Source organism: Protopterus annectens, chromosome 2.part1 (genome assembly GCF_019279795.1).
Source record: "Protopterus annectens isolate FY-2018-M chromosome 2.part1, PAN1.0, whole genome shotgun sequence".
Lineage (NCBI taxonomy): Eukaryota > Metazoa > Chordata > Ceratodontiformes > Protopteridae > Protopterus > Protopterus annectens.
In genome coordinates, this window is record NC_056729.1 from 1,879,082,498 (window position 1) to 1,879,098,052 (window position 15,555).

The following is a 15,555-nucleotide window of genomic DNA, read 5'->3' on the forward strand; positions in this document are numbered from 1 at the left end:
GTTGCTGTTTCTGTGTGGGACGTCTTTACTTGCAGAAATTTCAGAAGATGATGTGGTTCTCAAAAAAAGGAAGTGGTTCCTAATAAGAACTACTTTTATGATACAAAATACTGTGTACAGCTGCACACACTTCTCTGGATCTCTGGAAATTTATACTCACCTGCTTGTTTCTACGCTCTCCTTTCGCTTCTTTATCCATGTGTTGAAGAGCGATGTCTCCTTCTTGTAGCAGCAAAACACAGCAACAAACAGAGCAGGAAGTATCACCAGGAATGCAAACAGTAACCCGACAACCAAACCCACCTGGCCTAAAAAAAAAAAAAAAATGAAAGTTGTTAGTAACTAAGAACTGTGATGAGCAGGTATACTAGGACATTTGTAGTGTATCGCACCAAACAAAAGCTGCTTCGAATACAGACTACTCTTTGATATAAGCTGTATAGTATAACAATTTGAATTGGGGTTATAACGATAGGGTTGCCACCTTTTCACATGCCCAAAGTGGGACATTTTTGGTACAAATGTCAGATTTTGCAGGCCAAAACATACCCACGGCCAGTACAAAGGACAGAACTTCACTTTTTTGCCTAAATAAAAGCTTATTCTTGTAGCATTTTAGTTGCTTATTCTGTTTCTTATAACATTTAGGTGTTTCCGATAAGAGTAACTGTTTTATGCAACTATTACATAAAATATAGGAAATAATTTTGCCCTAAAATCTCAGGACGTTTGCCATTTTTACAATTTTTTTTGCAGGACACAGCTGCCCACTGTCCTTCGCAAAGTGGGACAGGTGGTAACCCTATATAATGACATACAAGCTGTAGTCTCCAGCTCAGTCTTGCTAAGTAAGTCTGATGCTAGTAATTAGATGCATAACGTGGGATTCTGAACTATTTAGCTAATCTGCAAATTCCTACCCATCCCAGATGATAACTAGTGGGGTTTATACAGCTAACAAATTAAGATAGATGCTCTTGTCATCTGTACAACTAAATTAATGTCAGTGGTTTTGCTTCAGTTACTCACATTTCACTGTTTATGTCTGCAGTACAAGATTCTCTTGATTACAAACCACAGGGAGAAAAACATCAGGGATTCTATTTAAAGAAACAACATAGCTGGGATTGAAAGGCATTTATCACAGCAGACAGTAAAAAACTCGATAGGATACAGCAAAAAAAAAAAAAAAAAGAGAGAAATAAGGATGCTAATTGTCTGTTCAGTTTTTCAGCATCAATGTTCCACTGCCAGTAACTTAGCAGGTAGCACCGTTGGTCTTTATCCCTACACTAAAATGCTAGAATTCATGTTTAATTGCCAACACTGTAGTGCTGCTACTCTCTTGAAGTCGCCCTTCAGATGAGATGTTGAACTTGAGGTTCCACCTTCGTTGGAAGTAATAGCTGGATGTTAAAGATTCATTGGCACTTACTAAAAAGTTAGAGATTTTTATTAGGACATCTCAGTATTACATTCACGAAAATCAGCTATAAATAAATATTGTAGTTTTGCACCATATTCAGTATCCCAGTAATCTTCATCAAAACTTATGCAATTTGCTTTCACACTTTTCCATTTTGAATGCATTTATTTATAAACTCAACCTTTTTTCTGTTCATGTTATGCAAAACATTTCCACAGCTGCCTATCAAAATCTACATAACCAACACACCAGGCATTTATCATCTTTATATTGATCTGTTTTATGTGTTCTTTCTTCTCTTAGCCTTGTTTTATACACATAACAAGCATTGTTCATATCTAATTTCGTGAACTCTTCCCATTGCTAACACTTTCTACCGAATTCCTTTATTTGTTGCATAGCAAAAACACAGTCTGCTGTCTTTTCACCATTCGTCTGTCTGGAACTTCCCTTTTCTGTTTTCATTTTCACCTTGACAGGGTATTTTTTTATATGATCAATCTGTTATATATATCCTAAAACCTAGCTTCTTTGTGTATCTTATCTGTTCTGTTCTTGAAAGTATTTCTGATATCATCCAATAATGCATCTTAACCACTTGTAAGTGAATACATCTGTTTCTCGTTACACCACTCCTTTCTTCTCACTACAGTTCCCTCTAGTTCTTTATTATCTTAATATGTTCAAATATTTCAGTCTGTTTACCCAGCTTAACATTTCTCATTATTTCTTATACTGTTCCTTCATTATAAGCACTAATGGAGACCCACCCTCCCTCTGCATTTTCCCAGACTATAATACATATTCAATGAAACATAATGAAGCACTGTATATATAATATTGAATCTGCTTATCTAATACAGGGACTTCTTGCTCCACTTAGCTCACTAGGAGATCACTGTAAACTTAAACAAAAGTCAGCTGCCACCATTGCAGACAATAGACTTCATAGGGTGTTACCTGCACACAACATCCCAAATTGCCAAATTTCTGGACTCAACAGTTCTCTCCCTCTGTCACCAAGCTTTCGAGTTCCTGTCTTCTTCAAGTCCCCCAGCAAGGCTAATTCTTCATGTACAGGGATCAATGGCTGCTTCCATTACTCTGGTGTCTTAGGCAAGGTTTTACATGAGAGTACTGCAGTGGACCCTCTCTATCCAGTAGTCAGTGATGTAGCAACCCCTACAATTCCATGTACAACTCATACCAATACTCAGGCATCACATTCTTTGGTGGGTGACCTCTTCTGTTCCCATAGGGTTGATCGTTCAACTTTTCCACCCCTGACAGCCACAGTGACCACAGTAGTTTCCCCTGTCAGGTGGGGTAGGGGGAATTTTGAAAGGAAGATGGTTCAGGGTAGGTGGTCGATGGCTGAGGCCAAGCAACGCATCCACATCTTGGGAATGAGGGCAGTCTTCCTAGCACTGCAGCCTTTCAGGATTCCCTCCCCAAGGGTGTAATATCCATCCAGATGGTCAACATGGCAGTGGTCTGGCATATCAACAAGCAAGGGGGACCCTGTTCATACTGATTATGTGGGAACCCATCACATTGTGGCAGTGGTCAGTGTCTTCCCAGTGCTTTCAAGTGGCAGTGCACATCCTGGTGAGTTGCATTGTCTTGATGGGCCAGTTGAGCAGATCTAGTGTTATCTTTTTTTTTTTTTAATCCAATTTAACGTGTGGCTTTTCGGATCTGTTTCCTTCCTCCTAACTGATTTACCCTCAGATCTCGTTTGCCGCCTGTTTGACCAGACATGTCTTCCAAGAGCTCCACACATTCACAATAAGTGAAAGCATTTTTTTGACTAAAATTTTTTACTTTTCCCTTTCCTGCAAATTTGTTAGGTAGTGCTAGGTCTTGATTAGTGTTAGGATTGGTGTAGGTAGAGTATTTAGGAAAATTGATAGCCTTTCTTCATAATTTACATAGTAGCTTTTCTAGAGGTAACGTTCATTTATCTCTCTCATTCTCTCTCTCTCTCTATATATATATATATATATATATATATATATATAAAATGTGTGTGTGTGTGTGTGTGTTTATTATCAGTAAGTTGAACGTTGGTTCGGCAAACACGGAAAGTCAAACGGCAGGTAGTCGACTCCCAAGTTGCCGAACATTAGGAGGTCAAGAGTACATATCAGCGAATGCACTCGATGTCATGAGTAGAGTCTCAGTCCACAGCGGAAAGGGTAATTTATCCATTCCTCACTGTAGTGCGATCTCGGAGTTAGAATATTTAATTTGCAGGGGGTGTCGGGGACAAAGCCCCTCACAGGGGGGTGCAGGGGGGCTTGCCAAAACATGAATGACAATGTAGGTGTTTAAATGTCGTATGCACCTACAATGTCATCATAGTCAAATTTCAGCATAAGTGTTGAATATGTTGATTGCATTCAACAGATTCGACATTTTGAACTATTTATTATGCTGGAAGTCTGATCTCAATTTCACAGTATCGAATGTTCAGTGTTCTGAACTTAGATATGTTGATAGTAAACCAAATACACATATATATATATATATATATATATATATATATATATATATATATATATATATAGGTTCATAGGTGTGTACTAGGTACTAGGCCAATGGCCCTGGAGCCTTTACAAGCCTAGCCCGTAGAAGTGCCCTGGCATCATGCCACCATTAGTTCCTGGTGTCTCTATCAAGTAAAGCCACAGGAGTGATCCCCAGGGTGAACTTAAATAAAATAAATATATATGTGTGTGTGTGTCTGTGTGTCTTACATACATGTATAGCCAATAGTTTAAATAATTTTGCTATAATGTGCTTTTCTGCAATGTATCTTTTGTAACTTCTTTAATAACTGCCTTGTATTATAGAGTGTTCAGTGATTTTTATTATTAGGATAATTCTTGTGGACTATTGTTCTGATGTCTGACAAGTCCACTGGATTCAAGAAGTGTTCATCCTGTGGACACAAGATACCACTCCCCAAGATCCCCATTCCCTTTGTGTTTACTGTTTAGGTCCCTCTCATAGGTTCATAGGTTGGTACTGAGCTATCTGCCCGAAGGCATATATTAGCCCAGCCACGTTGTGCGGTATTCACCGCCCCTTTAGTTCCCTAGACCCTTGTACTAGCAGCTAGTACCCTTGGCCCCTATCATCTTCAGACCATGTGCAGTATCTGTGCTGCCTTTAGTACCAGAGCACTTTAAGACAGAGAAGAGAAGAAAAGCTTATCCTCAAAGGCTACCATGTCCTCTGAAGCCAAATTACCTTCCACTTCTCTATCTACTGAAAAGAAGAAGAAGAAAGAGAAAGATCCAAAGAGAAACACAGAGACAAACAAGATGAGTAAAGACAAGGAGAGAGGAAGATAAAGAAGTTGCAGAAATGGTTTTTAGATTGAACTGCTCTACCAAGTCTGACTCCCAAGTTAATGAGGCATACCTGCATCGCGAATCTGAACTTCCTGTCCGAAACCTACTTTTTCTCTGGTGCCAGTTAGCCTCAGGTTGCATCCAAGTCTTCCCATATTTAGATGACTGGCTCCTAACTGCTAATTCTAAAGCACCAAGCATTCTTTCTAACTCTTGCAAACCAATTGGGAATATCAGTCAAGCACAAGAAGAGTAAACAGCCATCCAGATATGACACCAGATAGACACAGTCCAACAAATTGCAAAACTCGTTGTTATGAGAGTCCAAACATTAAGGCTCATAGCTTATTAAGTGATGCAACATCCATGCCACAGGCAAGGCTCATTCTCTGCCTTTTAGGGCTGATGACCTATGCTATCACACTGATCCCTTTTGCAAGATATCACAAGAGTCCTTCATTGGACACTGGCAATATAGTGGTCACAGAAATTTCACTTTCTTCACACCAGAATCCAGTTTACTCAAATATGCAAGAGTCCCATTAGTTGGTGGATTACTTCTCAGTCCGTATTACAGGATAGACCTTTTCTCTCACCTGTTTCAATGGCCACAGTCACCATGGATGCCACCCTTCTAGGGTAGGGGTGGCATTTTAAAGTGAGACAGTTCAAGGGAGGCCAATCTTCACATCAGTGTCTTGGAGATTGGATCAGTCCTCCTAGCACTGCAGTCTTTTCAGGACCTCCTACCCAAGGGTGTGATCTTCATTCACACAGATAGTATGTCAGTGGTTTGTTACATTGACAAGCAAGGTGGAGCCCTTTCATACCCTTTCTGCAGAGAGGCCATGTGAGTCTGGCCATGGATGATGTCTTCACTCCTTTTTAGTGGCAACTCACATTCTTGGGACATCAGATATACTAGCAGAGAAGTTGAGCAGGAGTATACTATTACTTCATGAGTGGGCTTTCAAACAGACATTGGCAACAGAAGTCTTCAGCTTCTGGGGAAAACCTGTCTCTGACCTCTTTGCTTCCTACCTCAACAACAAATGCAGCAGTAACTTTGCCCTTGTCCCTCCACAGGGACAATCACTGAAAGATGTTCTAGACCATGTTTGACCCCAGGTCTCCTTTATGCCTTTCCAACAATTCCCCTTCTCATGAAGTTCATTCAGAAGGCCATTAGGTGCAAGACCAGGGTAATCTTCATTGCCCCATTTTGGCCTCAACAGGTATGGTTCCCCTTCCCTTGGCCTCACCTACTGCACCCACCATCATGTGTACTGGATCCCACTCTTGATCTGCTGTGTCACCCATCCAGGATGCTTCTACTGATCTTCTGTCCCAGAAAACTCACCACATGGTTTTGCCAGTTTTAATGACAGACAGAGATGCCAGGTTTTCCTCTACAGTAGTCCACATAATGTATTTAGTTATTTACTTATTTATGTATTTATTTATTTTTGGAAGGAGTCAATCAAAAAAACTTACAAGAGCAAATGGTAAAGCTTTTCTAGGTGCACATCTTTGAAAGGGTTTGACCTTTTATCAGCTCCTCTTCTAGTGACACTGGGGTTTCTTTCTGAAGTTTTTCTGTGAGGTTCCAGTTACTCCACTGTAAAAGTTTAGATGGCTGCAATGAGAAATTTTCACCTAGGACATAATGATTCATCTATTGCATCACTTAGAGTAACCAAAGATTTATTTAAGGGGACATTTTTACTGCGACTGCCTGTTTGAGATCCATATCCACCACTGGATGTAACATGACAGTCTTACTATAATCATTGACCCAGAAGTCCTTTGAACCTGCAGCATCAACAGATTTCAAATTTCTCTCTTGGAAGACTATTTTCCTGATTGTCATAACTTCAGTAAGACAAGTTTCTGAACTACAAGCATTTTATGCAATACCCACTTCCTTATTTTTCACAAAGATAGAGTTTCACTGGGTCCTAACTCCTCCTTCCCTTCAAAGATAGCATCAGAAACTTAAATCAACAAATTGATTTGCCTGTATTTTTTTCCAGACCTTGCTACTAAGGTACACTGTTAAGATCTTTGGTGTCCATAGACAATTCGTATTTTATTTACAGCATACAAAAGACTTTAGAAAATCAGACCAGCTGTTTGTCTCTTTTTCTAAGACTAAACTAGGCAACATGTATCAAAAGATACGCCTTCTCAGTGGCTTGCAGATTGCATTCCCTTTGTTAATAAGACAAGAGGGTTGTCTCTACATTCTAAACCCAGGGCTCACTCTACAAGAGCAATGGCTACTTTGACATTTGCAAAAAGAGTGCTTATTAGTAACATTTACAGCAGCAACTTGATCAATAGCACATACCTTTGTGTCCCATTACAAGTTGGATGTGCATTCCACAGCTCGCGCATCCTTTGGCACTGCCATTTTCACGAATCTCCTTCAATAGCATATACCTTTATGTCTCATTACAAGTTGGATCTAGTACTCTAGTATAAGGTGCCGAGGTCAGATCTGACTGGAACTGACAACCCACATGTTGAACCAGACAAAATAGGACAATATGGCTCTATCATTATGGTCATTTCATAACTTTTCTGTCTGTTCTTTTGTCTCATGAGTGGTCTCTCAACCAGTCAGAGGTGACTATGATTTTCAGTTGCTGGGGCCAGGCATTCTGCAATCTTTTCACTTCCTACCCAAACATCAAGTGCAGCAGCTACTTTGCTATGATCCCTCAAGAGAGGCAGTAACCAAGGGATGCTGTAGTCCATAACTGGCCCCTAAGTCTCCTTTATACATTTCCACCCTTTCTACTTATAACCATGTTTCTTCAGAAAGCCATCCTGTGCAAAGGAACAGTGAATCTCATTGCCCCCTTCTGGCCTCAGCAGGTCTGGTTCCCATACCTCTGTCTTCATACAAAACACCCTTCCTTGGTGCTGGACTCTCTCCCAGACCTTTTATCTCACCCATCTGACTGGCCTACTGAGACTTGAAAGCCCTGAAAGTAACCACATGCTTCCTCCAGTTCGGGTGATGGCCTGGGATACCAGGCTTTCCGCATCAGTTATTCACATTTTATCTTCATCACAGAAGTCGAACGTGTGAAAAGTTTACAAAGGTAAGCGGAAAAGTTTTTTTCTGTCGGATTCCACTAAAGGTTTAGATCCTTTCTCAGCACCATTACATTCTGGATTTTCTGGCAGGGTTGTTCCAGGAGGTTCTAGTTCTTTGACAATTATGGTTCAGCTAGCAGCTGTATTCGACTTTCACATGGAAGAAAGCCAGAACACCATTGCTTCTCTGAAGTTTTCAAGGCATTGTTAAAGGGAACTTTTCTTCTTTGACCCCTTTCAGAGATCCACTTCCTCCATGGGATATTACCTTGATGCTACAGGCCCTGACCCAACCAGCAGCGTCAGCAGAACTGAAATTTCTTTCTTGGAAAATTATTTTCCTAGTGGCCATCATATCAGATAGGAGAATTTCTGAGTTACAAGTCTTATCTTGAAACCTTCCTACTTTCTTTTTTTTAAGGTTATGGTATCCCTGCGGACTAATATCGATTTCCTTCCTAAAGTAGCTTTGGAGGCTACTCTTAATCAGACAATTAACCGACCAGTTTTCTTTTCAAATACCTCAAACAAAGGAGAATATACCTTACACTTGATGGACGTTTATTGGCATGCTTCATACTAAGGACATTAGCAAAATAGATCAGCTTTTTCTTTCCTTCTCAAAGACTACATGGGCCCAGGGTGTTTCTAAAGTTATATTATCCAGGTGGCTCTCTAATTATATTGCTTTTGTCTGTAAAGAAAAGGGATTGGCTCTGTCATACAAACCCAAGGATCATTCAGCTAGAGCGGTGACAGCCTTCACCGCTTACGTTACTAGAATGCCAATGGATAAGATTTGTGATGTGACGTCTTGGTCTACTGTTTCTCATTATAAGCTAGACAAGCAATTTAGATTGCATGCAGGTTTTGGCTCCACCATTCTTTAGAATATCCTTCCATGAGATCACTTGGGATTATTTGTAGCTGTGGAATCTGTACCATCCATTCAATCAGACTGAAAAGACAACATCAGATACAAAAGCTGTGTACTTACCATAGCAAGTTGTGTTGTTTTCCATCTGGCTCAGCCTTCCCTCCTTCCCTGTTAACCAAATTGTCATCTAGTATCCTGTTCATGACTCGTAAATGGAAGGGAAGTCAAGACATACACTGAGTGGAATCCTGTGCTTACCTTGAATATATTTGTCTTAACTCCTTAAATGTACTGATCAAACAAATGTACCAGAGGCTGTTGTAACACTTCCCACTAGACATTCTGGGTACATGGCGGGTGGGAGGTTGACATAATGTTAAGGTGCTTACCTTATAGACACAAGGTGCAGTGTTTGATTCTCACACGGGGTAATTGGCTAGGCTTAAAACGGCCCACAAGGGCAGTTAGCCTGGTACTAACCTATGAACCCTATTCCTTTAGAGGGTTGGAGTGTGGCCTAATGGTTAAGGTGTTTGCCTTACAAGCACAAGGTGCAGGGTTTGAGTCTCACAGGGACAATTGGCTAGGCTTAAAATGGCTCTCAAGGGCAGTTAGCTTAGTACTAATCTATGAACCTATGGTTTACTCAGGCTGCAAATAGTACGCAACAGTCGTCCAGCTCTGATGCTTTACTCAGATAAGTGAGTTACACTGTTTCTGGTTTGCTTTCCTGGTCGCTCACCCCTTCCACGTGGTTTAGCCGAGCTACCAAACAACAGTATTGCTCCTGCAAACTGCCCATTCGCTCACCAGCGATATCAGCGCTTAATGACCGAAATGTACCAATAATACCCTATAATTGCATTGGAAGTATCCTTTTTCAACTAACATGCCCTAGCCATGAATGCAACCCTAACTGCTCCTCTTTCGCTTAGCAACTTCTTCAGCGAGGGACAAATGTATGTATTCTTTTATAGAGTTTACAATACTGGGAATGCAGTCTCTCTAATTCAGAACGAATAAACCCCATCTATAATTTATACCTATACGCTGGCAGTGCTGCTGTTTCTTTCCTACACTCAAAATTACCTTTAGTCTGTGTTTATCTGAAAAACTGTAGCATTGCATATCCTGCACTGGGTAAAACGGACATACTTAATAGTAGCTGCTCGTTTAGACTGACCTGTGTTCCCCTTCATAACTCTTAACTGGCAAACTCAAATGGCTCCCTGCCTCTGATAGAGCAATATAATGTGTTGGTAATGCCTATAACTATCCTCCTCGGAAACAGATCCTAGTCATAGAATGCGTTTGTGATTCTGTTTCATTACATGTCTGTGGGTTAATGTGTAATCTGCTGAAAATGCTGATTTAATGTTGGAATCTCACAGTGTCCACCCTGTTACAGACTGTTGCATTTTATGACACTGAAACACAAAGATTTTAATGTATTATTTCTAGGTGATTATTAATACTGTTTTGCAGGAATTTGTTATACATATTTTTAGTAGGGATTTGTACCTGAAGTATCTGTGCTTAGTTTTGCATATGTCCACTGCTGTCTAACCTATTACTTTTGTATTATCCATAACTACAGCTTAACCTTATATGTAATTTATAAACCTCTCCCTCTCTATTTTCTCCAGCTCTTCAACCTTCTTTACCCAGTTTTACTTTGTCTAGTGGCCCAGCCCTCCTGGACATTCAAGACCATTCTCAAAATATCACGTCTTACTCTGTTTGCCTGACTCCCTACAGGGACAGCCCTACCTTCTCCCAGAATTGTAATTAAAGGATTAAAGAAAGTATGTAATATGCTGCCATACCTAATGTAATTCTGCTTGTAAAAATTGCTCAACCACTTGCCTGGTGTTAGTAAAGGATCCCAGCCAGAATACCCAGCAGCCATACCCTTACCCTTATATTTGTGAATCAGCTCATACCTGCCTCATCCCTGGCTTTTTCCTTCCCTATATCAGAGCCGCCTTGCTCCCTTCATCTATTTAACTGATATAGTGGTTCCTCTCCGTACAATTACAAGAATTGTCCACTAGGTGGCACTGTCTACCCATCTACAACCTCTCTTCTCCCTCTCCTTCTCACTCACTATAACATCTTAATAGTCATTTCTCTCTCTTTAATTACTTAGTATCAGTCCTACCCTCCATCCTGCTCTGATACTTGTCCTTTCCCTTATCTTAGTATGGTACCACAAGTATCCCTTTAACCATCCTGCTTACCTCTCTCTGTACTTACCTCCATCAGACTGATTGTTTTCTGTCCTGCTGTCATCTTTCCTTGGGTCTACCTGCCTTGGGTCTACCTGCTCAGTTCGGCCTGCGGGCTCACTCAGCTCCCCTAACCTACCCTCAAATACCACCCACCCCCACTACTACTACCTTTATTGTAGCTGTGCAACCCCTCCCCTTCCTCCCTACCAACCAACACACATCTCCTCACAGGCCCTTCCCCTCCAATTGCCCAATACCATTTCCCTCCCTCCCTTTCCCAATCAACAATATACTCTCACCCTCTTCTACACTCCTCCCTCTTACACTCACATACATTCCTTACATTTATCTACTTCTCCACTCCTTCACTCACAAACCCACCTGCTATTTCTTTCTGTAATCCTACACCACACCATGCCTTGTTACACTCCCCTCATCCCTAGCCTCTGTCTAATACTTCTAATTCCTCTATATCATGCTACCTCTTATTCATCTCTCAGAATACCACTCTCAATCCTATCCCCCCTCATCCTACCATCACCCTTACCAACACTCATTCTTTTACCTTATCTCACTTCCACACAATATCTCCCAACCTAATACAACTACACCCACTTCTCTGCTTCAAACTAAAACATCCTACCTCTATGAAACGTCAGACTTCTAAATCATTACTATTCCTCTCAGTATGCTCCAAAAGTAAACACAAAGCCCTTATCTCATTCCCCGTCAGCCTCCTATGCCTAGCAGGTGACATACACCCCAACCCAGGACCTACTATAAACACCACCCCTACTACCACCCATATTTCCAACCCTAAATATCTCAGACTCCTAACTATCAATGTCCAGAGTCTAAACAACAGAATAGGCCTCTTTCATGCATGGCTATACCATACCCAACCTGACATAGTAGCCATATCAGAGACATGGTTAAAACCCAATATAGATGACTCAGAATTCCTACCTCCAGGTTTTCAAACTCTCAGACATGATCGCCCCCAAAAAAAGGAAGGAGGATTAGTCCTTATTTACTCCAACCTATTCTCCATCACCCCCTACCAAAATCCAATTCCGCAATTCCACAACGCTGAACTAGTCATAGGCACCCTTAAACTAAATAATCATAAGAACATTTGTGTCATAGCCCTCTATATTCCCCCAGGAAATAATATCAATACTCTAGAGGAAATTCTTCAATGGGCCTCAACCAATATCAAGTATGAGACATATATTCTAGGAGATGTTAACATTGATTGGAATAGAATTACTGCCAAACCCCCCACCATATCCATCAATCTATATAACTTCTCAACTTACTAATGCTATAACTAGACCCAATAAAAATAATCCCCCAGGCTCCATACTGGACTGGATCCTTGTCTCACACCCAAACAACATCTCCCTCATAGGCACATTACCAGACTCCATTAGCGATCACTTACCAGCCTTCATCCATAGATCAACTCCATCCTCTCCTCACCTACACCAGTATATACAGACCCGGAATCCTACTAACTTCAATGCCACAACTTTCTCCAATTCTCTAAAACTTATAAACTGGGACAATCTAAAAACCCTACCTCTAGATAACGCTGTAGAATTCTTCAACTTAACCTTCATAGATACCCTAAACTCCCAGGCCCCTCCAAGAACAAAATGGATAAAGACCAATTCCGCCCCCTGGCTTACTAAGGATACCAAAACTCTCATGCTACAAAGGGACAAGATCTGGGAAACTCTATCACCGCAACAAACACCCTAACACCCTTCTTAAATGCAAACAACTCTGCAACCTAGCCAAAAAACATATTACACAGGACAAAAAATTATACTGTATTAAACTTCAGAACACTCATTCCACAAATCCCAAACAATTCTGGAAATCCATCAACTCCCTTCTTAATCCAGGTACCAAAAACAATCCTTGCCCTGACACCAGCAAGCCTGACACATAAATAGCCACACAGTTAACTCTTTCTTTACTAACTCCATAGCAGAACTTACCAAAACCTTCCCCTAACAACAACTCCTCCCCCCACCTCAATTCCTCTCCCCAGTCTCCCATCCTAAACTCTCCTACTTTTCATCTCAAACCCATCCCCACTTCATACATAAAGAAACTTCTCTCTAAACTTAAGCCTTGCTCCAATGCCCCTGACAATATTCCCTCTAGCTTTCTAAAAATAGCAGCAGACAGCACTGACATTCCCATTAGTATACTTATCAACAGATCAATACAGGAATCTTATGTCCCTAAACTATGGCGTTCCACCTTCATCCTACCCCTCCACAAAGGAGGCAAAAATAATAACTTCTCCAACTTCTGACCCATAGCAATACTATCTCCTATTTCAAAACTTCTTGAGAAATGTATTCACCTCCAGCTAATGCCATTCCTCACAAATAACCAACTCCTCACCCCAATACAACATGGGTATCGTCCTGGCCATAGTACAATGACAGCTTTTCTTTCATTCCTAGACATAGTAAACCATGCCCGTGACTCCGGAAATCTAGTATCCACAGTCCCCCTCGACCTCTCCAAAGCTTTTGATACGGTCTCCCATACCCACCTCCTTACCCACCTCTCTAAACTTAACCTTTCACAAAACACCATCAGCTGGTTTAGCAGCTACCTCTCTGATAGATCCCAGGCTGTGAAATGGAAAACTGGTACCTCTGCCTTCCTTCCAACCCCAACTGGGGTACCCCAGGGATCCATACTCGGCCCTATGCTCTTTAATATTTTCATTAATGATTTCCACACATCATTTCCCAACACCAGAATAGTACAATACGCACATGACTCCACACTAGTCTGCTCTGCCTCTAGCCTGCTTGAGCTCAAAACTATAACTCAAACTGCTTTCTCAACTACTGAGAACCAGATGCTTCTAAACTATTTCTCCCTAAATGCCAATAAATCTAAAGTCCTTCTATTCACCCCTTAAGAATATATCCTTCTTGACAAGACCTCCTTCAAAATTATCAGCCATGCTAAATCCACTATAGAAATTGTCCCTTTTGCCAAACTTCTTGGGGTTACTATTGATGAGAATCTAAAATTTGATACCCACATTCAACTAAATATTAAAAAAAACATCAGAAACGTGGCATGCTGTACAGAAACTCACACTTCCTCTCCCTCTAAACTAAACAGACCCTGGCCTGAACCTACTTACTACCCTCTCTGATGTATGGTGCTCCCTTACTAACCAGCCTATCTTCCTCTAACACTTCTAAACTAGAAAGCTGCTACAACAAAATCTCAAAGTTTGCAACCTCATCCAAATTCTCAACTCACCACTGTATACACCTTCATCAGCTGAAATGGCTAGAACTTCCCAATTGCCTGAACTACCTCCAACTCTGTATAGCCCACAAGCTTATTTTCAAACGTAATGCATATCCAGCACTTGCTAACATTTTACCTTCATATACCCCTCTTAGACTCCTAAGATCTGCCCTCCAAAATCTAATCTCAGTGTATAAACCAAATCATCCTGCTGGGCAGCTACTTCTATCCGTTACCTTAGCCAAAAAATGGAACTCCCTCCCTCCATCTCTTAAGAATCTCTGAAAACTTTGAACTCTTCAAAATCCAGCTCCATTCTCACCTCTCCCATAGCTGGAAGTGCAATTGCATACTACCTACCTAACTTACCACATGCAAAGTCCGATTTCCCTTACTTACCAGGGATCTATTCCCCAATAACTACTCTCAGGTCACTATCTAACATTTCTAGCCTATGAACAAATTCTGCCCTCTACAACTGTTCTCAACCTACAAACATGTAAATATTTAAGATATACTTATATATTTTGCAGTCCAACTGTTCTTACTTGCCATTTTATACCCACAAGATGCTTATTGCTCCTTTTATTAACTATGTATTGACTTTTGTTCACTTTGAACTATGTTGCTTCTACTTTGTACTATGTTTTCTGAATTATGTACTACTTTGTAATATGTAATGTTAAGTTGTCAATCTCGCCTCTGACTCGGCCATCTTCAATAGCTTGAGAGCTGTTTACTGGCTCGAGGCTACCCCTTATCCCATGATGCCTAGCGCTAGCTACCCAGATCTCGTTTGCCGCTTCAGCTGCGAGGTTCGTGGTACTGGCTCAGGCTCGTATATTTTTCTTCTACTACCTTTTCAGTCAGATTAGGGATTTTCTTCTGTCCTTATTGTATTTGTCTAGTAGTCGCTAACTAGTTGTGATAGTTTAGTGTTTTTTTGTGGGCTTTTCAGAACTCATTTTAGTTGGAGAGTTCATCCCCTCCCCCTCTTCCCTATCCGATAGCTTATTCTGTAGAATTTTCTTCCTTTTCCTTGTTTTAGGTAGCTGTTTTAGTTAGAGGCTTCCTAATTCCTAAAAAAAAAAAAAGATATATCCTTATCTTAGTATACTGTGTCTTATTTGTGGTATTGTGTGGTAGTGTTTACTGTTAGCTTAGTGGTATTTCTTATTGTGTATTATGTCTAAGGAATCCAAAGTGTCGGGATTCAAGAAGTGTGACTCATGCTGTCAGAAGATGTCTCTGACAGATGGG

The 15,555-nt window shown here is 40.8% G+C and overlaps 1 protein-coding gene across 1 annotated transcript in view; it reads right to left on the reverse strand.

The window, feature by feature from the left end:
• Window positions 1-15,555, reverse strand: part of LOC122794677 (disintegrin and metalloproteinase domain-containing protein 33-like) — a 2,280,125-nt gene that overhangs the window by 333,731 nt on the left and 1,930,839 nt on the right. Inside the window, exon 19 of the mRNA XM_044063306.1 lies at window positions 161-308. Coding sequence (XP_043919241.1) covers window positions 161-308 — 148 coding nt within the window. The remainder of the gene's footprint in view (window positions 1-160; window positions 309-15,555) is intronic.